The sequence below is a fragment of the Ruditapes philippinarum genome, unplaced genomic scaffold (assembly GCF_026571515.1).
Source record: "Ruditapes philippinarum isolate M1 unplaced genomic scaffold, ASM2657151v2 ctg4699_1_1_1_1, whole genome shotgun sequence".
In the NCBI taxonomy this organism is placed as follows: Eukaryota; Metazoa; Mollusca; class Bivalvia; order Venerida; family Veneridae; genus Ruditapes; species Ruditapes philippinarum.
In genome coordinates this window covers 18258-41455 of record NW_026852125.1, presented here as the reverse complement: position 1 = coordinate 41455, position 23198 = coordinate 18258, and the positions used below count along the sequence as shown (strand labels likewise).

At 32.6% G+C, this 23198-nt stretch overlaps 2 protein-coding genes across 2 annotated transcripts in view; one reads left to right on the top strand and one right to left on the bottom strand.

Annotated features, from left to right (window-relative positions):
• LOC132750106 (neural proliferation differentiation and control protein 1-like) overlaps positions 1-3270 on the bottom strand; it is a 46886-nt gene extending 43616 nt beyond the window's left edge. Inside the window, exon 1 of the mRNA XM_060740052.1 lies at positions 3047-3270. Coding sequence (XP_060596035.1) covers positions 3047-3125 — 79 coding nt within the window. The 5' untranslated portion in view covers positions 3126-3270. The remainder of the gene's footprint in view (positions 1-3046) is intronic.
• Positions 3271-5563: 2293 nt separating this feature from the next.
• Positions 5564-20559, top strand: LOC132750098 (uncharacterized). The gene is made up of 10 exons (XM_060740038.1): positions 5564-5627; positions 10528-10684; positions 12370-12552; positions 13240-13352; positions 13839-14042; positions 14651-14807; positions 15432-15510; positions 15984-16249; positions 18151-18223; positions 18843-20559. Exons 1-10 carry the CDS (start codon positions 5598-5600, stop codon positions 20233-20235), a joined length of 2655 nt encoding a protein of 884 aa, XP_060596021.1. The 5' UTR covers positions 5564-5597; the 3' UTR covers positions 20236-20559.
• The last annotated feature ends 2639 nt before the right edge of the window (positions 20560-23198 follow it).

Sequence of the window (23198 nt, the reverse complement as noted above, 5' to 3'; positions counted from 1 at the left end):
GTTGAATTTAAATGTTTATATATAAATGGAATTGAAATGTAAAATTAATTTTAGTATTAAATAAATATCACAAGAAATTCATAAAAAAATTGAATAAAAATAAAACTTGAAAAATATGAACAAGTATAGACCTTCCATGGAATACTCAAATTTAAATACAATTTTATGTTGAAATTACTGAACCATAAAATAAAACTGCATTAATACATGAACTTAGATCCTGTTTGATGAAATTTAGGTTGCTACACAGACAGAATAATTATATACACATACAATCATGTATATCATACTTTCCTTTCAACACATTAGTTTTAAAACATCAAGTAGAATTTGTTAAATTTATAAAAAAAAAAAATTGTATACATTTTAAATAAAACATTTATTTTTTTAAATACTTGTGATTAAATTACAGAGACATAGTTACATTCTATATTACAACTCTTTCAGGAAGATAATGTTTATAAATGATTTTATCCTAGATAATTTTATTTAATATTGCCTGTATCAATGCATTTTTAATGAATATTGTAAGAAAGCTGAATAAAATGTTCTGCTGCTAAATTATGTTAGGCTTTAACCATTTAGCAATGAATTTGTGCATGCACAATTAATTCCCTCTGTAAGACTAAGATACATTCAAACATATAATTTTTTTTTTTGGAATTGTTATTTTTGGTAAAATTCTAACAATGATTTTTAACTTGACCACCCTATGTGACCTTGACCTTGGCAGCATGGGCCTTGATTATGTGCGCAATACTTAGCCTCAAAATGATGAACATCTGTGCCAAGTTACATTAAAATCCCCCGATGGATGTAAAAGTTCTGCTCTGAAGCACTATTTTTAAATGTGACATTAACCTTTAACCTAGACTTGGTTCATGCATGTTACACTGCTTCTCATAGTGGTGAATATTTCTATGAAGTTTCATTATAATCCCTTCATGCATGTAGGACTAGGAGATATGCTCTGGAAAAAATCTCATCTCTATATTTTATCTATAATCATCTTTTGTGACCTTGACCTTGAATATATAAACCTAAATTACATGTTTCACACCTGTAGTCATGATAATGACCATTTATGTTTCATTAAAATTCCTTCATGTGTGTAGGAGAATTATGCTCTGGACAAAATTGGATGCCACCAGCCAGACCGTCCTTTACAATCTGACCCCTTTTTCAAACAGGCAAATAAAAATTCAATCTAAAGTTATGATAAAAAGTAAGTTAAAATAGGACTTCAACTATAGCACAAATTAAAAGTTTTATAAATAGCTCTGCATCATGTTCCCATTTTTAAGGCAAAAAACTTTTGATGTTTTAATATTTTTTTATTACATTGTAAGTACATGTATGTTGACAAGAGTTTTCCCTTGTGCAGGTTTTCTGCATCCCTGAAGCAGGTTTTGGTCTCAGAACTGCCATTATACAAAGCATTGCATCCCAAGGACGCTCAAAAACTCACCAAACATTAAATAGAATTTCATTTTTTTATGGTAATATGACAACATTAGTGTCAATAAAACTTGATCTTCTATACATACACTGGCACCATTTTTTAAGATTACAAGCACAATAAATTAATATGTTATATTCCTTTAAAACTGAAGCCTACAGTAACATGCAAAGTATAAACAATTTATAATTAATTTCAGTTGGTGAATATGGGAAAATTTGTCATATGGTCACTCCAAAAATCTCAAACAATAAGGGTCATGGCCCACTGTCTGAAATTTTTTTTCAGGAAAACCCTGTACACCTTCATTACATCTGGCATCAGGGCTGATTTATTTTATTCTGATGAATGAAGAATTTTGACTGGACTTTTCTCCAGAAACTGGAGAAAAGTGAGATGTAACAATCATATTATTTTAACACTTTCTTTGATTTTTTTTTTCAAAGTTACCATACATGTCCAGTTGTATAAGGGCATCCCATCTTTATTCCCCTTAAAAGTTCAAAGGTGGATAACTGTCACCGTGTGCACAGAAGTGATGATTTTTCATGCCTGTATTTATGATATGTAAAGACTAAAATCTCAATAATGTCAGCATTTTTACTGAACATGTGGTCTGAATAATACATGTACTTGTATGGTATATATGATTGACCCTGTCTGATTTTACCGGACATATAGGGGGGTCCCCTTTTTTCTGATTGACAAATAAAAAACATTATAATTTTTTTTAATTCCCTTTACATGAACAAAAAAACAGTTTTAACTTGATAAACACAATCTTTTTTTAATAAAATTAATCAATGCAAGAAAAATTGAACTTTTCCATTGCCCCTTAGTCCACTATATCAGACGTTACGGGCTTGTTAATTATAGTTTATGTCCGTCAAGCCCTGCCCAGGAGCAAATATATCTCAAAAGGACGTCATATTTATAGGACTACAGTTGACCTATAAGTATATTAAGTTGAACCGTTACAAGTTGGTTACAAATGGTATAAGGATCCACATTGCAAAGCTGTCTAAATTTATTCATTACTTAAAAGGGCATCTTAATCAAAGGTAACAAAAGATATCTGGACACACAGCTATTTCAGTAAATTCCAACGCTGCGGCAGCTGAAAACTGCCACAATATATAATTCTATATATAATTTTATGATTTGCAGCGATCTTAGCTACATATGACAATTATGTTAACACCAACACTATCACATATTTTGCGGCAGGGTTTTGGCAGTTTACAATCTGCGAAATGACTTCAATTATGTCAAGACCTATTTCTCAGCAACTGGCATTCAAAAAGTGTGTTTAGCCTGTACCATACCGTAAATATATATGTTCTCTTGATTTTTTTTTGCATAGATATTCTATCACTTGTATTTTTCAATTATCAACAGGTGGTAGACTGTTGTTTGCAGTAAAATTAAAAGAAGTGCAAACAAATTATCATTGAAAAATCAACAAAGTTTGACAATCTAACAATGATGTGATGTAAGGCACTTGAATATTTTTTAACATTATATATTATGATTTATTTTTAGTTACAGCAACAATATTTTCTGAAATAAATTATGAAAAGCACTAACTGTTTCTTGTCCCAAGAACCAAACTGTCAGGCCCTTGTAGGACAAGTAAAATCCCTGCAAGTAAAGGCAGTAAGAACATTTTAATAAAAATCCACGTTAACGCTTAAAATTCACATTTTGGACACCATTTTAAGGCTACATCCATATTGATTTGTTTTTCAATTTTCTTAATCTAATGTTTGTTGACGTCAAACTGAAGTCTTAGTCGGCTTTAATGTTTTTATTACATAAATGACCAAAAACGATGAAACATCGAGAAGCAGTCAATAGCGTTTTCCCTTTGTCAACTTGAGTTTCCACATAATAAAATGGAACGTTTCGGACCACAAATTTTTCGAACCAGATTTTTCGAGTCATTTCGGTATAAAAACGTTTCGGGTCCGAGCTAAATGGCCCTTTACCAAATACGCCACATCTTGAATTAGTTCAAAATAAGTATAAGCATTTGATCATTACACCAGTTTAACTGTTTATATAGCGAACTATCACATTTTTGTTATTGTCTTATTATATTATTAGCTAGCAGATTATTGACACATGCCGTCACAAAGGAAAATAAGTAAATAAGCACAACACAAAAAATCCCTGGACAATAAGACTCACACAATGAACATATCTATTACGGAAATAAATTTTTCCAACTCTTCAATATAGACGTCAAGGTGGATATATAATATACTGACAGACTTTTGAAAAAAAACCGCATCAGCTTTTTTTTTTTGCTTTTTTTTATAGGAAAGTGCATATTCGATTTTAATTTTTTTGGCGTACTTAAGGACACACATGTCTATAATCTTGATTAAAATTGTTACTGTCACTGCCTCTGTTGTTGAGTTTTAGTCAAAAACGCAAAGTAACCCACATTCACAAAAACCACAACCCCCAGCGGCCAGTATGTTCTGGGTCCGTTTATTAGACAACATTTTAGAAATGGTCAATAATTTACAACATGACAATGCTCCTGCTCACAGAGCTGTCAGAACACCTGCATTTCTTCAGATAAAATTAATGTGCCAGACTGGCCAACGGTGTCACCCTGCATATCACCGATAGAGCAGTAAAATCTACGCACACGTACCACCTCCACTAAATGTAGCACAACATCAACAAGTCTTAGTGCAAGAATGGAATAACAGTCCACAGCAGTCAATTGCTTCAAAAATTCTGTCAATGAGACAAAGGTGTCTTGCTTGCATTCAGGCTCAAGGCCGGGTCATACACGAGATATTTAGCTCAATTATTAATTGGATAAACTGAAAAAAAATATTTAAAATGTTTTAAAAAAATAAATAATAATAAAAAAACCCTCCTTCGACGTCCCGACACGTCGATCCTCGTCGTGGATGAGTGACATGGCGTTATACAATCCCAGTGATACCTTGACTGGGATCCGGATTATGCTAAAAAAACAGGACCATTTCAAATTGTCATGTTAATTAATGCGTTTTCGACTAAAACTCAACAATAGAGGCAGTGACGGTAATTTTTTTTTCATTTGAGAATGATAGACACATGTGTCCTTAAGTAAGCATAAGTATTTAAATCGAATATGCTCTCACCCCCCCCCCCCCCCCCCCTAAAAAGAAAAAGTAAAAAAATCCCCAGCTAATTTATGCGTTTTCAAAGTCCATCAATGTACCGGCATTTAAACCTATCCACAAAACAGATGACTTTATTATGAAAAGTTTTTCAAAATATCTGGAAAAAAATCACGAAATTAGCGGACATAAATTATTTTTATGTTAGGACCGCACAAGTCAATAAGACAAAATTCCTTCTCTCACGAGTTTTAAACTCGCACATGGAACATATTTCCCAGTGAAATAATAGTATCCAAGAAGGTGATTGAGTTTAAAAACAAAATAAGATAAACATTGTTGATAGGAAAGGTTCAAACTTGGCGATATATACAAAAATAGGCCAATACTGGAGCAGACAACAATACACCAGAACTCGAGAGGAATGATGTGCATGTAGTCCGTAAGGGACAAAAACAATTCACATTCGTCAGAAGGTAACACAAGGTATGTTTCTTTTTTATCATACCTTAATCATATATTTCTCAAGGGGTGCCTGTGGGTCTGTCAAACTTTTACATATCTATAATTATATCGTCATCAAGTGTCCATCAGGAATTTTGTAAAAGATAATTGTTTCTGTAATAAGTAGTGGGAAAGCTTGATTTTTTATGTCATGTCCCGTCTTACGTCTAGATATTATAACCGTTCCTGTGTTCAAAGGATGTGCACGGGTATATTGATAGTGTGAAAAATGCAGGGGAAGCAGATTATGTAAGAAATTTTCTGAAATATTTCCAGTAAGTTAATTACAGAATACAGCATTTCTTTCTACAATTAAACTCTATGTTCTTAATAGAGCATTTATTCAGGAAAGTATTTTTAATTCGATTATATTCACTATTTATAACCGCCCTATTTTATCAGTGCTGCGCCCAAAGATAATCCGTCTAACACCGTAAATTAATACGGAAAATTACGGAAATTATTATTTCCCAGTTACGCCAATCGAAACCAACCCAATGTAATCAAAGATGGCTTTCATTGGGGAGACTATCTACGAGGTTTATCGTTTTTCATTGTTTATTTTAAACGGGGTTTTTGTCATATGTTTTCTAGTTGTTTAGAGTTTTTTTATATGTTGTCTGATTTCGAATGAAGCGATATATTAAAGGAATTCGGAATTTACTAGCTGCAAATACATCTCTTATGTCCCCGGAAGTGGAGTTTGTTTTGACACTTGACACTATTCTTTAAACGATACATGTATATCAAAACAATTATTTCTAGTTGAATTGTGAATGAAGAAATATACTTTGAGTTGATTTCATTTACAATTTTGTTGTGAATTACTCACTAAAAAACTGTCTAATTTAAACAGAGTTTAACACCAATTAAACCATTACTTTTTTTTATAAATGATTATGCAGTTTAATTTTTATGAACCGAATTTTTATAGCCAATCCAGTGTCTATTCTAGGACGCGCGATTGCGCGATTCACGCTAGTATTTAACAGATCGCGCACAATTCAAAATCATGTGCGTGAAAATCGCGCATCTATAAAAAAAGTTAATAAAACCGTAAAACTTCCATCCCGCATTATTTTTGGTTGTTTTGTTTACATTTACACCGAAAACCGAAGGGAGGTAACTGTAAGCTAATTATAATAATTTAGTACCGTATGGTACTGGTTACGTGAGTTGACGGAAATTAACGGAATGTTCCATATCAACCGGAACTAGTGTGCTAGGTGTAGGTCTGACAGTTGGGCGCCATTTTAGTGTAGTAAATAATCAAGAAAAATGAGGCAATTCCTAGCTTGGCTACGATTTAGACGTAAAAGATAGTTCGATTATTTGTATTGCCAATCCCTTTATAATCAATCGCGGCAGTTCTGTAATAATTTGTTTTCGTTTAAAAATTAAGGGGGGACAACTTCTGCTGCCTTAAATAAATATTATCGTTTTAATTATTTCATCGGTTGAACGCCTCAGTGTAAACTTAATGCAGACGATTTAACATTGGCAGTTTATATTGGCACCCTTTGATTTTGAAAATCGCCCCCTTTTTTGAAATAGAGGGGGGAAAATCACCCCTATTTTTCAATTCCTAGAATAGACACTGCAATCTAGAATCATTTATATGAATGTGAAACATGTGATATCAGTTTACCTAATTATATTATATCAAGCACAAAATTTCTCTTGCATTTTCTTTTAAATGAAAACTTGTAATTTGTAAACTGGTAGGGGACTAATTAAATATATTGACTATATATCATGATTATTTTTTGCAAGTCTTAAACAATGAAATGCGAAACATATGTATAACATAAATTATTTTTAAAATTACAGTCTAACTTGCCCATGCGACCACGTGTATTAAGCGACTTTTGTCTTAAACGACCACTTTAAATTCCCCCCGATCATTTTCTCTCTATATCTTTAATGTATTAAGCGACTTTTGCTCAACGCGACCAGCGACCGCTAATTAGTCACCTAATTGACATCAATCTTTTCATTAAACGACCACTTTTTCCTGTCAAGTAATTGTGTTTTTAGAGAACGCCACCTCGTTATGTCACAAGTGTCAGCAATCAAAACACAACAATAAACGTGTGAAAAACTCTTTTTCCCATACCGTTTTAGCGTATGCAAATGAAGTTAAGTATACGCGTGACATTTATTATCCAATAATATCGGATAAACAATGCAACGCTCCGCCCATGATGAGATGGTGTATACGCTTCGCTTGTTGACATTTAGACTGCATTGAATTGACCTTGAACTTGATCAGCCATTAAATTAATCGTAACAAATAGATGTAGTTTGTTTATTTCAAATGAAAAAATGCACAACAGAAAACATCTTCACTAATAGGGTTTTCGTGTTGGAGACAAGGAAAAACAACGGAGAAGTTAAAAAATTCTGGAAAAAATGTCAAACATGTACGTAATGGATCAAAACTGATTTGTCAATAAATATCAGAACGTTATTTTTACATTTGCATCCGTTTAGATTATCGGAGCGTACTTATTATTCAACATTTATATAAAAATGAAGTTGAAAAACAATCCCATAGAACAAAAAAAGATGTCATTTATAAATTTTGACTTTTATATCATGCTGACTGTCTTAAGAGACCGTTTCATTAAGCGACCGTTTTTGGTGTTTCCCTTGCCCGGTCGCTTAATACACGTTTGACTGTATTTTCTTCATCAATTTATTAAACAGTAACTGAAGTAATTGTGGTGTTATCTCATTGTCTAATTAGTTGTATTAACACTGAGACAATCAACTAACAGTTTGACACCACTAATATGAAATTAGGCAAAGCCTATGAACGGGGAAGTCGTTAAAAATTCCTTTCATTCTTTCCATGCACCGCTTCCGTTTTCACTCGGAACACTCGACGATTATCATTTATCCAAAAAGTAGAGATTTGTTCCGTTATCAGAATACCCCGCCTATTATCATTGAGTTACATTGTAAATGGCGGCGCCTGACTAGAACTGACACTGAAAATTTCATTGATAGGTATAGAATTCTATATTCTTTAATTGTTTTTTATTTTATTTTCTTTTAAATATACACGTGTTGTCTATAGCCGGGCAAGCCAAAGCCCTGACCCGCTTCGCGGGCCCGGTCTTTGACTTCCCCGTATTAATCAGTTGTATAAACACTGCACTTATGCATCAACAGTTTACTAATCAGTTGTTTATTGGACCATTAAAATATTTTTTGTCAACAGTCAATTTAAAAAACAGAAACTTCTCCATCAGTTTTGTTTATATAATAATGAATTTTAATCACACAAAAAATGATTATACATGTCAAATATTGAAAAAGTCACATTGCATTTAATTTAATTTAAAGAAACTTCTGATTTCAATTGCCATTAAAATTTTTGACATATATTGCAAAAGCATTACTAGCTTAAATAATTTTAAATTTTTTATCCCAATTGTTTAAAATTAACAACAACAAAAAAACATGTCACTCAAAGTTAATTGTTGTCACAGGATTGTTACGCTTTAAATTAAAATTGCCTATTGAGTCCATGTTTACAAAAGATAAAATAGTAATTATCCCCCGCCGAAAATTTTCGGCGGAGGATATAGAAATAGTCTCCGTCCGTTTGACCTTCCGTCCGTCCGTCCTTCCGTCCGAGATTTTTGTCCGGAGCATATCTCTAAAAGTATTTGAGTTATCAACTTGAAACTTCATAGGTGGATAGACCTCATTGAGGAGGAGTGCAGTGCACAAGAATGATAACTCTACCTTGCATGATTTTTGAGTTATTGCCCTTTGTTATTTTTCAAAATTGATTTTTGTCCAGAGCATAACTCCAAAAGCCTATGAGATATTAACATGAAACTTCATAGGTGCATAGATCTCACTCAGGAGGTGTGCAGTGCACAAGAATGATAACTCTACTTTTCATAATTTTTGAGTTATTGCCCTTTGTTCTTTTTCATACCTAATTTTTCACCTGAGTGGAGCATAACTCAAAAAGTGTTTGAGATATCAACATGAAATGTCATAGGTGGATAGATCTTATTGAGGAGGAATGTTGTGCGCAAGAATTATAACTCTTCCCTATACAACTTTTGAGTTATTGCCCTTTGTTTTTTTTCATGCTATTTTGTCCAGAGCTTATCTCAAAAAGTATTTGAGGTATCAACTTGAAACTTCAAAGGTGGATGGATCTCATTGAGGAGGAGTGCAGTGCTTAAGAATGATAACTCTACCCTGCATTATTTTTGAGTTATTGCCCTTTGTTATTTTTCAAAATTAATTTTTGTCCAGAGCATAACTCAAAAAGCCTTTGAGATATCAAAATGAAACTTCATAGGTGCATAGATCTCACTCAGGAGGTGTGCACTGCACAAGAATGATAACTCTACCTTTTATAATTTTTGAGTTATTGCCCTTTGTTCTTTTTCATACTTAATTTTTCAATTCAATTTTTTTCTCAAAAAGTATTTGAGGTATCAACTTGAAACTTCATAGGTGGATAGATGTTACTGAGGAGGGATGCAGCACACAAGAATGATAACCTACCCTGCATTATTTTTCAGTAATTGCCCTTTGTTATTTTCAGCCATCAGTATTCACATAGGTTTCAAATCTGCAATCACTATAGCCAACCAAAAGACCTCTTAAAATGGAATTATTCCGCTCTACTACATATACGTTCTTCCAATGAGCAAACACATTCGGCGGGGGATGGCCATGTTGACATGGCTCTTGTTTATATTAAAGTGTTATTTTAATCAAAAATATTTTTTCTTTAAGTGAAATAATGTGATAATTGCACATATGGATCATAGAATAGAAAAACACCTTATTTCAAAACAATAATAAAGATAGATAGATAATTTAATTGACGTAAACAGTACAGTTTTTTGTCATACAATTGCATATACATAAATATCATAATTTTATCATGTGATTTAACAAACAGTGAACACAATTTACATTGTCAACATATTGTTTGTGGAGGATGAATAAGATGTTTACATATATATGAATCAATATCATAAACAAAATCAAAGTGAAGTAATAAAGAAGATAAGATAACTGAAATGATAGAACTTGAAGTACTGAGTTTCAAGTCATTGACAAAAAAGTGAAATCCCCCTTTTTAATTTATTTCTATTAAATTTAGGGTCTATTTAAGTTCAATTTAATTCAATATTTAAGGTCTATTTTAGTATATCATAAGTATCAAAATATTTTTGGTATAAAAAGGGAGTGAAACGTCTTGGTGTGAACCGAACAGTCTCAATAGTGAAACGTCTGTCTACCAATAGAAGGATGTCATAATTTGTTTTACATTTTTTTTTTTTAATTTTTTGTTTTGTAAATGAAAATCTATTACATGTTTGTTACATTTGTAGATGATCCAATCAACTGTTTGGATTTTTTTTCAATTCCTTAATGATTTAATTTTTATTGCAGGATTACCTGTACAAATTTACAGGCAAAAGTCGTTCTATATTATGGGGCAAAGGTAATCCCTGGAAACAGAAATACTTTATTCTAAAGCGAGTCGGCAACAAACCAGTGCTGGAATTCTTCAATAAAAAACCAAAAACAAGAAACTCTGTACCTAAAGGTGGGTTTTAGAATGAACTGATGCTGAATACTGGACAAGTTTAATTTTTTGTACTTAAAGGCACATTATGCTGCAGAAATCCACATTTTTTAAAAAAAGAAAAATTTAAATGTCAAATAATGTGTTTAATTAATATGTTTTGATAATGGATTAAGAGTATTGTTAGAATTGTTTAACAATGAAAGAAGTAGTATTAAACATGCAGTAATTTGTCATAAAGGTACTGTAGCATAATGTAAGCAGAGTAGTATTTTGACATCCACTATTATCAATACCACTTGCCAACATAACAAAATCAGCAAATGATGATTTTTGTATATCTATATGACAAAAGATAGTTTATGTATATGTGACGTGAGAATTTTTATGAAAACTGTAACAGGACACCAAAAAGTTTTTGTTTTTGAGAAATAAAAAGGATAGCATATCTGAGGCACAGCAAACCTTAAATGTACATTTTATTTCATGCTTTCCAGTGTTTTATTGTAATATATCAGATGATTATATTCTGATAAACCACTAGTGAAATTTATAAAATATAATTTTCACTGTAGCCGGACTATATCTGAATGCGGATGAAAAGAAAATCATAACTAAATGGAATAACAGGCAGAAATTAATGCCGTCGTGCGTAAATTTTGCTTCTTTAGGAAAAGAAAGTCGATGTCATCATACATCATGTTAAAAACGTAACAAAATTAAAGAAATTTAACAGACCTATATTTCAAAATTGATTATGTGACGTCATGATGTGATGACGTCACAAAGGAGAATGCGTGACGTTACGCGGCAAAACCAGTAAAAATACTTAAAATCACTTAAAAAGCATGAAATAAAAAGAAAATTTATTTGTTTTACATATAAGATTGAAATATATTTCATTCGTGAACACCAGCTATTATATTTTCACTCGTGGCTACGCCACTCGTGAAAATATTGCATCTGGTGTTCACTCAGTGAAATTATATTTCAATCTTACATGCAAAACAAACAAATATCCTCTATGTACTTGCTTTTATAACTTTTACTTTCACTTCTATTTATCTTATATAAGAATCAACCAAACAAATATATGTTTAAACAAATTGTCAAGATGATTATCTGTTGAAAGTATATGAATAAGTCAATCACTTTGGTAATTTAGTTAAATAAACAAATTGAGTTTTCCTATTCTAGAAATTACAGATGTTACATATATACATGTTTTCAAGTCATTATATTTTTGTCTCACTTAGTCTAATGCATCTTCAGTTGTTGTTTCGATTTCTGAAGGCCATTTTGGAAATAACATACATGTATATATGATTTCTGATTTGTCACCTCTAAATAAAGATATTATTATTACTACATTTCAATTGATAATCATATTAAATTAATAAATGAGCCGCGTCATGACAAAAACAACATAATGGGTTTGCGACCAGCATGGATCCAGACCAGCCTGCGCATCCGCACAGTCTGATCAGGATCCATGCTGTTAGCTATCAGTTTCTCTACTTGTTATAGACTTTGTAAGCTAACAGCATGGATCCTGATCAGACTGCATGATGCGCAGGCCGGTCTGGATCCATGCTGGTCGCAAACCCATTATGTTGTTTTTGTCATGACGCGGCTCAAATCATTTTATTTCATTATGCATACTTTTCATTTTTGTTTATCTGCATGATGTTGCTCAATCTTTCCAGGGAAGATAGACTTAATGCCAAGTTTTCGTGTAGAAAAGGTAACAAACATGAAGAATCGAGCATACGTGTTCCAGATTACCACACCAGAAACAACAATTTGTTTGTCTACAGATGAACAAAGGTCAATGGATATATTTGTGTTCTTTCTTCAAATACAAACCAGATTAAAGGATCAGATCAGGGGTGAGTTATCAAGAGTTAGTTAAAAACATAACCATGTTTAATTATCTGAAATGGGCTTGTTCAGCTTTTAATCTGGACTAAATTGGTCATCATTCTTTAGGGGGGATTTGAAGTATCATTGAAGTACTGATGAAGAATCAAACAGTGTAGACCATAATCAGGCAGCAGGGTTGTGCCAGATGATCTGGATTTTTCTGATTGCATGGGTAGTTTCAGTATCTATCAATGACAGATCCAATTGGAATGATGGCAATTAAAAAAACTACAAATTTATATATAGTGTTGTAATCAAGAACATTATTATTTAACAGGTGCTCGTGTTTTTTCTTAATTGAACAAATTTTGGAGACTCTCTATCAACAAGACTTCATACAAACAATTTCAATTTAACACTATGAGAAAGTTTCGTTTGTGTTATTTAATCATACTTTAACCTACAATCTAAATCTTATGGGTCACCTTACATGATTGTATACTGGTGGTAACCATGTATTTTTCATCATTTTTACCATTTTTTTAAGTAACTTTAAATCAAACATTTTCTAAGATTTAAATTTTAACCATTATTGCAATTATTGTTTATAACCATTTTATAAGTTTTATTAATTCTAACTTTCTGAAAAAAAATTGTTAGGTTAACCCTTGATTATCATCAAAATAAATTTAACAAATTTTCATGTTTTTCAGAAGATTATTTTGTCGTACACCCAGAGAATTCAGAAGCTCAGAGACGTATAGGTGCCAAGGGAACTAACTGTGTACTACATATATCACCATACGGTATAACGTTAGCACTACAGGTGAATATCTGTTTACCTTATTTATTCAAGTATTAGAACATTTTTCTTAAGTTTGATTCTCTTGAAATATTTTGGTTTTCTGGAGGCACGCCACTTTAACGAGTATTGATTCTACATGTATTTATAAAAGAAAATAAAATAATAATGGTCTTGAGTTATGTAGAGCTCAAATCTATGACCTCAGGCCACTAGGCCATCACTGACAAGTTAAGCCACCTCTGTCCTGTCTAGATTTCCTTACTCTCTAAGGCCACACATCTCATTATAAGACCACCACTCCTCTGACAAGGTCACCTCTGTTTATAAGGCCACCTCTCTCTTTTTATGCCAACCCTCTGCTTACTACACTACCTCATTTGCAAAAGGCACCTCTCCATACAAAACAGGTTGAAAAACATGAACTTGACATACAAGAAATAAATGAAATAAATGAATATATAATTAGCATAGATTTAGTAATGACATTGTTCAATTTTATGAATTTAGTCAAACAGAGCAGTGCTTGCTCAGTGGCCGTTGAAGAGCATAAGATCTTACGAGAGCTCCGAACAAGGACAGTTGTCAATCGAGGCCGGGAGAGTAGCACCCATGGGTGACGGGTTGTATATTTATAAAACAGAGCCCGGTGAGGATAACCAGATGTATGATTTGATTGACAGATATGTTCTAGATGCTTTAGAACAAGTTCAGGTTAGTAAACTGTTAGTTTTTCCTCTAAAGCGTTGTAATGATTAGTGAACTTTAAACAAATGATGTTGCGTGCTTCCATTGTAGTAAAGCTATAATATTTACACACATTCAATATTTGGTATTTTATTGTTGTGGTATTCAGGAATAAGTCAATTTACAAAATTTAGGATCTATTGAAACTTTTATTTTGTCTCATGTAAGATTCTTTTTTGCATCAAAATTATTTGCATTTTATTCTTTTGCAAAAATAGATAATGTACAAGTTTAAGAACTCACAAAGTTTTATTTCCACAACATCAAGTGAATTCATAATAAAAGAAATGTTGGTGATACCACACAGGTGCTGGCCGCTTGTTACATATATAAGTAATATCCAGTAGATGAAGGGTCTTTCATCATCATTAAAACTGAAAAAAATGGCTATATGATTTTCACAGTATGCACAGCATGAAACCCAATCACCATTAGAGATTATTTGAAGTATTTTATTGTTTAAAACCAAATCATAAAAAAAAATTAATATTTCATTACATAAAACCCAATCACAATGAAAAAAAATAAATTTGTTAGACTTTATTAAAAAAATTGTGTGACATATTTTATTACAGCCAGCTTTAAGGGGTGGTTCGGAAGAAATAGAGGATTATGTAATAGAAGCCGAGAGGTTATTGTCCCTTACTGTAGTGTCAGCATGTACTGCAGAGAATCCCGATATCCATATTATACTGAGGGAAAACTGGAGTACTGATGTACAAACCCCGACAGGTTAAAACACTTTTTGTAAAGTTTTGAATCAGGTTTTCTGGGACCACTTTGAAAGAACATTGACTTTCAGTCTCTTGAAAAAAAATTTACAATCATTTATTTAAGTCCCAGGAAATGGACTTGAGAAGTGATTAATATATAAGTTGCAAAAATTTGTTAAACAATTGAGTTTAAAAGCAACATTTTGCCTGAGAAATTCATAGTTTTTTTTTTAATTCTTTAGAAATGACAAGCATGTGTTTAATAATGTTTTGATAATGGATTAAGAGCATGTTAGATGTTTGAGAACTGAAGAAATAATTATTGCACTGAATTTGCAGTAATGTGCTGTAAAGTTTGCAAAACGTAAACAAAGTAGTATTTTGACTTCCATACATATTACTAATTCACTTTTATTATACCTATTGCCAACAGAGCTAAAGATGCAAAAGATAGTTCATCTCTATGGCAGATGAAAAATTTGTATTTTGCATTTCAGAGGCATAATGGGCCTTTAAATAATTATGTTTAAACTAAGGTCTAAAATCATGAAAGATTGTTTGTTGTAGAAATTACTTCAAAAATGGAAAATAAGTGATTATATACAAGAAAAGTATGAAAATCACACAAATATCTCTGTTACAGGTAACGCAAGACCACGACAAATTGTTCATACCAGACTTACATCGGCTGAATCTGTCGGAAGTCTGAATAGTCAGAATAGGTAACTATAGTAACGTTCTACTGAATTATTACGTTTTGAAAATCAGGGATTTTTCAAAACGTTTCTTGACCTTCAATATTGCATTTTCAAAACCTGCTTTAACTAATGAAGACTTTTTGGCCATATAGTTTTGGTTACAAACTGCTACAGACTGTGGTATAATTCTTTCATTTCAGCCATTAACTATATATACACGGCCATATATCTTATTAAAAAGTCTTAACCATAATTATATTCACGATCATATGTCTTATTAAAGTCTTTATAACAAGTTTATTACTCTACACAACTGCTTTCTTGGTTTAAAATAGAAATTATTTCATAAATTTGCTGAAGCCATGTATGTAGATAATACATATGTATATAATTTTGTCGTGATCGTCCAATGAGAATCAATGTTACAAAAATACAGTATTAAGAAGGTTTACATGCAGAACAATGTTACAGTGTTATCATGGTTTGTGTTTATATAGTTTTACAGGACCACAGTCTATTCCGTCAAGACTTATCAACGAAACGTCATCATCCAGGAACTCTCCGCAGGTGCCTCGATCATTACCTCCCTTTCAAAACTCGCCAAGTCTTGTACAGAGACAAGGATTGAACCGAAGTCAACCGAACCTAGCAGACAGGCCGCCTGCCCCTCCTCCCCCTCCCGCTGCATCAAGTATACCATTAAAGATTCCACAGCGCTCCATGTCACAGCCTGGGGGCCAGTATCTTAGGATGAATTCTGCAGGTAACATGTGATTCTATTTTGTAATTTTAAACCTCCTTGCCAGCAAACAAGTGTAAAACAAATTTTCAAAAATTTGAATTTTAAAAAATGTGTTAAATATGTTAAATAATCACAATCTGAATAAATAATGCTCTCTATGTTACATGTATATATGCAAAATTATAGATCTGATGACCACCGTATATGTTTGGCCTTCTTTATAATTCTGATTTCCTAAGAAAGCTATTTTTAGCCATGCAATCAAACTAGTTTTTACATAGGCATCAGAGGAAGTATCAAAATACCGTTATATTTGGAAGTTAAACAATTTGTTGTTGTTTTTTTTTGTAAGAAGAAAAATGTTTGAAGTAATGTGTTACAAATTACTTGAAAAAAATAGATAAATTAATTTTTAATGGGCAAGATTCTTTTGCCAGTTTACCTGTCTGCTAAAAGGACAACGCCATGTTTGTTATCCAAATCATGAAAATTACCTACTCGGCACCGGTTTTCCCAGGGTTAAAATTAGAAACCATATCACTTATTCAAAATAAGAAAGCTCGCCAATGATTGGCTGTATAAATAGTCACCAGAAATAATTTTGGATATGGTCACGTTAAGAGCTGATTTTGATCAGATTGAAATATGATAGAACCTACAATCAATGTTATGTACAAAGTAAAAATTTTGGCATACCATTATCAAACTGTAGTTTCTTTGGATAATTAATACCTTAGGATAGCTTAATTCACTAAATGTTCACCATATATTATATGAAATGTATTCTTATTGGAACAATTTTCAAATTTTGTAAAAATAATCATTTGGAAATATGCTGCTTTGGTTTGAACATATTTATTCAAGCTTGATTGTAAAACAGTTTTTTGCAAGTTACATTTATCACTTTTGAGCCTGCTCTCTTTAACAGACCTGTTCTGGTGTCATATGATTAGGGCTTGAACCCACAATTTGTGGGCTGAGAGAGGGACCTTAGGCATTAAACCACCACTTCCTTAAGCTGCTTGAATGAAGAAGATGACATTTAAGTTCAATAATAGGCAAGATTAGCAGATAATACTAGACAAAGTCCCACATATTGTGTGAACATGTATCAATTAAGATGGACTGGGATCTATTAAATTGATTCTTCCACAACTAAATCTTGAAAGTCACCATATTACCTTTACAGTGTCAACATGACCTTTAAATCCAACAAAGAATTAAACAAATGAGCCACGTCATGACAAAACCAACGTAATGCGTTTGCGACCAGCATGGATCCAGACCATGCACATCAGCGCAGTCTGATCAGGATCCATACTGTCCGCTATCAGTTTCTCTACTTGTATAAGGGTTTGTAAGTGAACAGCATGGATCCTGATGCGCAGGCTGGTCTGGATCCATGCGGGTCGCAAACGCATTACGTTGGTTTTGTCGTGACGTGGCTCATATATTATTTGCCAAATTGTATACTTATAGTTATTTTATTAAAGGCCCATTATGCCCAAGAAATGCTTTTATTTTTATTTCTCAAAAGCTTTTTATTTTCAGTGTCTTATTTTCAGTGCCGTATTTAAGTTTCCAAACAGTTAATTACTAATTGGCAAAATATCAGAGCCAACTTTTGCATCTGTTTCATTTTGAAAAGTTGTACAGTTATAGTAATTTAATATTTTGTATGGAAGTCAAAATACTACTTTGTTGACATTTCGCTTCTTTTATGACAAATAATATTACATTCAGTGCAAACTTCTTCATGTGATAAGCATTTTAATATATTCATAAACCATTATTTAAGTAGTATAAAACTGTGTTTGCACTTTTTTGATTGAGGAATTTTTTTATTTCTTTTAAGGCATTATGTGGCTTTTATTAGAAATCATTATACCATTTTAATATTACAAATATTGTTTGAATTTCAGCAAGTACACCAGGCACGACTGGTTCACCATTTACACCAACTTCTGCAGACTGGGTACCCCCTCCTTCATTCAGGTAAATGTATCATTAAATTAATAAGTATTTTGTACATTAGTATTGTATTAGCTGCAATAATGAAAAAAATGGAACCAGACAAAGTGCACATTCATCTTGGCTGGACTCAAGGTTCTGTTTGAAATCTATGGGTTTTTCATTGGTCAGCATAAAAACTATGATAGTTTCTGACCAATCAAATGCCTGAAATTTGAGTTTGAGCTTTAAGAATTTCTTCACAGCCTCTAGCCTTGATGAGACTCCATTGTTTTGGGTATTTTATTAAAGACAATGTGTTATATCTTTTTGTCTTGATTTGTGAACTTTAATACAGTATATTATAATACCAATGATTTTCTCACTTTATTGAGAAAAGGCCTTGCCTCTTGATTTTGTGAAGAATTATCCCTAAATCTGCTGGAAAGTAAAACTATTGGAAGTAAGAAAGCGGGTGTAACTTTGGAAGTTTGGGAAATATTTTAAAGAAAATTACTATTGGGGAAAAAGCCCTTTAAAGGTCTGTTATATTAAGTCATGAATCACTAAATACTTTAGTTGATAACAAGGTTTTATTTGATAAACATTGGCAAAATTATAGAATTGAAACATAGAATTACTTTTCTTATTTTTAATACTACAGGGATGCTTTAAGACAGAAATCTACGTCCCCGATATCTGAGAACGGCCCGTACAACCAAGATTCTTACCTGACACCAACATCTCCGGGGCTGATAGCTACATCCACGCCGAATGACAAACATTCAGGTGTTCGACCTGTAATGAAAGATCAGTATATCACGCCACTATCAGTGTCTGAAGGTCAATCACCAACCAATGGAAATAGTGCTGTGAGACTGACTAATGTCACAGGGAGACCGAACTTTGTGAAAAAAGAATTGCGTCTATCGCCAACAAATGTTAATAGGGTTGAACATGAAAATAAAACTTCTCCTGCTAAAATTAGGTCAAGGAGATTGAGATCTGCAAGTTGTGAAGATTTAAGCGATTATCTGAGGTCCGTCGTGTATGACCCAATTTCCAAAAGTATGAATGATCTTTTAAATGACAAAGATGATGACGACGATTATCTAGGTCCCGAGCCGTTTCCACGGTTACAAAGTTTTTCAGGTGTAATAGAGAGTGATCATAATCCGGAAAATTATTACAACATTGAAGGGTTGAAGGGAAAAATATATGACGGGCCAGGATTGCCATTTGCTGAATTACGGAAAAAGTTTTCCAAAAGATCGCTGTCCAGGATTCGTAGATCTGTTTCAAATCCTAATTTTATTGGTTCGCTAAGTCTTGAAAAGTTAAATTATGCAAGGGTCAGTATAGGTATAACAACATCGAGTCCCAGTGAAAGTAGGTCATCTTCCCTTGCCAATTTAATACCGGAAGCATTAAAAAAACATCTGTCGTCTAAGGACTCTAGTCATAAAGGTTCACTCAGTGCGCTATCAAGTGGAGCGGTTTCTAAAAATAGCAGTCTTTCTAGCAGCAGAACGAGTAGTGCGCATGCCAGCCCGTATAATAGTTTGTCAAGGAAACATAAACATGCTCCGAAAGAAGATATCGTCGGGTCGACCAGTGTCAAAGGTATTAATTTAACACGTAGGAGTAGATCTTTTAGAAGACAAAAACATCCAGAAGATGATCATTTAAAACACGGACATAGAAAAGGGAACCAGTCTGAGCATAAAGCGGACGTAACCAATGGGGAAGCAGAGGTACACAAAGGGGAACCAGACAAACACAAAGGGGAACCAGACATAAGTAAACAGGAACCAGGTGTATCTAATGAAGATGCACAGAGTGACTCCAAAATGAATCCAAGTAAATTACATAGTAAAAATAAGCAGGAAACTCAATGTACTGAAGACTCTTATCAAATTATGTCCGATCTTGGGGCAGGAAGTAAAGTTTCGAAACCTAATAAAACAATGCCAAAGCCTGCGCCCAAACCTAAACCTAAACCTGTTGCCAATGGCAGCAATAAAGATCAAGGATCAAGTGCAACTTCAGCATTATAAATGCTACATCATAAACATTCCAAAAGGATTGTCATTATTTTTTTATTATTTTTTTTTTACCATTTTGAGATTAACATTTCTTCCATTACACAATATGCCATTAATAATTACTACAGGGTTACAGTTCTGGTCTATAATTGATTGTTAGTAGGTAACATTGCAAACATATTTTGTTTTATTATGGTAAGACCTGAAGAGGTTTTTTTTAAACACTGAGACTTTCTTTGATTTGTTTGATTTTTATGTCAGTATAATGAATGGTATTTGTCATAGCTATTATAGATCTAACTCTAAAATTATCAAGTGTAATGATATAGGATATATATTTATATGCAATGTAAAAGCAGGGACGGTAGATGATTTTTGATTATGGTTGTAAAATATGAATACATATAAATTACCTGTCTGATGAATGTAGGCTCTATAAATTTTTTGTTGTACACAATTAAATTTATAAAATATTGCATGGTTTGTTGCAAAGTGCAAAAGCCGATGCTAGAGGGTGTGGATGGTAACTTGCATTTACCACTACCGTCCATGAACAGGCACAATCAAACCAAGCCTGCAACATTTTCAATTTGGCTGGTTTGGCGAATTCTTCAGGGATTCGATTTTTCTCAGTTTTGCAGGAATAATCTGAAGTGTCAGTCTGTCAAAGATTTATTATAATATGCATATTTAATTAAGTAGGCGGAGCTAATCTCTGTAATACTGACAAGGCCACACCTACAGGGCATTATTGAATCATCAGCTCATCATTAATGATTTGTAAGCCTTGCATAATAAGAACTATGCATTTGTTAATATTGTTTAGTGTTAAAACAGTGCTATACCAGAATTTGTTATTCAAATTTGTGCTGTGTAAATCAAAAGGTTTGTTCCAATTTTTAATGTGCTCTATGTATGTGATGTTTTTTCCATGTTTTTATGTATGAAACTTACTTTTTTAGGCATTTATAAGTGTGATAATCAAAATATTTGTACAGATTTTTATTTGCATCAAATGCAGCAGCTAGTATAGTTTTGTCAAGAGTTTATGATGACATATTTGCAATTTTGAGCTATTTATAGATGTGTTTAACCTTTAACTTCCTAGAAGTGAAAGTGATTTGACCTTTGCCACTAGTGTAGAGCCAGGCCAGCCTGAGTATCTGGTTTAGTCAGCCAAGGCTCTATACTGTTGGTAGCTCAATACACCGATAAACATTTTCCATACTAGTAGACGACAGGCTATTCTTATCATTAATGTTTTGAGTAAAGATAACCAGTTGTGTATCTCACTGTATAAATCATATGCAAACTGGTTTGACATATGGTAGGGTTAACAGTTAATTTAAATATTCTGGTGCCAAAAAATGTGTTGAAGTATATACTGTGACGAAGCTAAGACCGAAAACTTTCCATTGGTGTAATAAACTTTTAAATCGAACATTAAGTCACAACAAACTAGCGGTTTAAAAACAGCTTAATTTGTATTGTTTTAGTGTAAGAGATATTGATTTTATTGAAAGGTAAGGGAAACAACTCGAATTTTTTCACTTGATATACATCTCTAATTATCATTCCATCTAATGCTTTAACACTCATCACCCTAAAAATCTTTAATGGACTTGTCCACAGGACCATTCATCATTTTAGAAAAGTGAATAACAGAACATCAATAATCTAAGAAAATGTTAACCAAATCTCGTGTTTCATTTCGAATCACTACATGCCTGATAATCTACAGCCTTTGTTGCAACAATGTCGTGTTAAAACATTTGATATGTTTAATTTGTTTATTATATTTCATACTAGCATATACGTTTTATACATAAAACATATGTTAATATTGTTGTGTTACCATGGTAATAAAGTTATTTTTTAGATTTCTGTGATTGTACAATGTAATAAGTTTTATAATTTTGTGTAAATAAAGTGTTCATTATTGTATATGATGTAATAGATTCACTTTTGAGTATTTTATATAAATGGTTACTTACTGGAACATCTTTGTTACCTTTTGGGCTTTAAGATGTTTTTGTCAAGGGATTTGTTTTTAATACTGTTAAACATAAGATAATTGAGTATGATGTTTTTTTTTCTATAGTTTTTCCAAAGCATTTTTGTCTGTCTTCTATATTGCCACAGAGGGGTCACACAGAGGGGTTAACGGTGGCTAAGTGGTTAAAGCTAATGACTTGAATTCACTTGCCCCTCTCCACGATGGGTTCAAATCCAGTCAACGACTTAAGACTCTGTCATGTGCAGAATGCTTTCCTGAGCTACATTTTCTGACTTGAATATCTTACATATTTAATTTGTGGTTATCTAAAAGTATAATGAACCTCAATTGTTAGATATTGTTTTCATTTTTGTTGGATCATTGAGCCTTAAAGCAGCTCTTCCCAACGGTTTTCGTATAGCAATGCTGTTTGTTTACTGATTTTTCTTGTCAGGTCTGAAAACATTTACAGATCAATCAGTCTTGAAAGATAATCTGTCAGTGAAGGCCATATAATCAATAACTAAACTAGTCGTACTATGCACAGATATTGTCAAAATGTTAAAACATGACCTATATTGTTCTGAAATCGGGTCAGATAACATGATGAAAAACAGGAGTCATTTTAGACTCACTTTTAGATGTTAAAAACAAGATCAGGGGCTGTAGTCTTCCAAGTTGTATATTTATATATTTTTGTGTAGCATAATACATTTGTAAATTTTATCTATTTTATGAAAGGTTGATAATGTTTTATATTTTATCTTTTACATGATTCGGATATTTTGATAATTATAATATTTGAGCCGTTCCATGACAAAACCAACTTAGTGTGTTTGCGACCAGAATGGATCCAGACCAGACTGCACATCTGCACAGTCTGGTCAGGATCCATGCTGTTCACTTACAAACGCTATAACAAGTAGAGATACTGATAGTGAACAGCATGGATCCTGAGCAGACTGCTCAGATGCGCAGG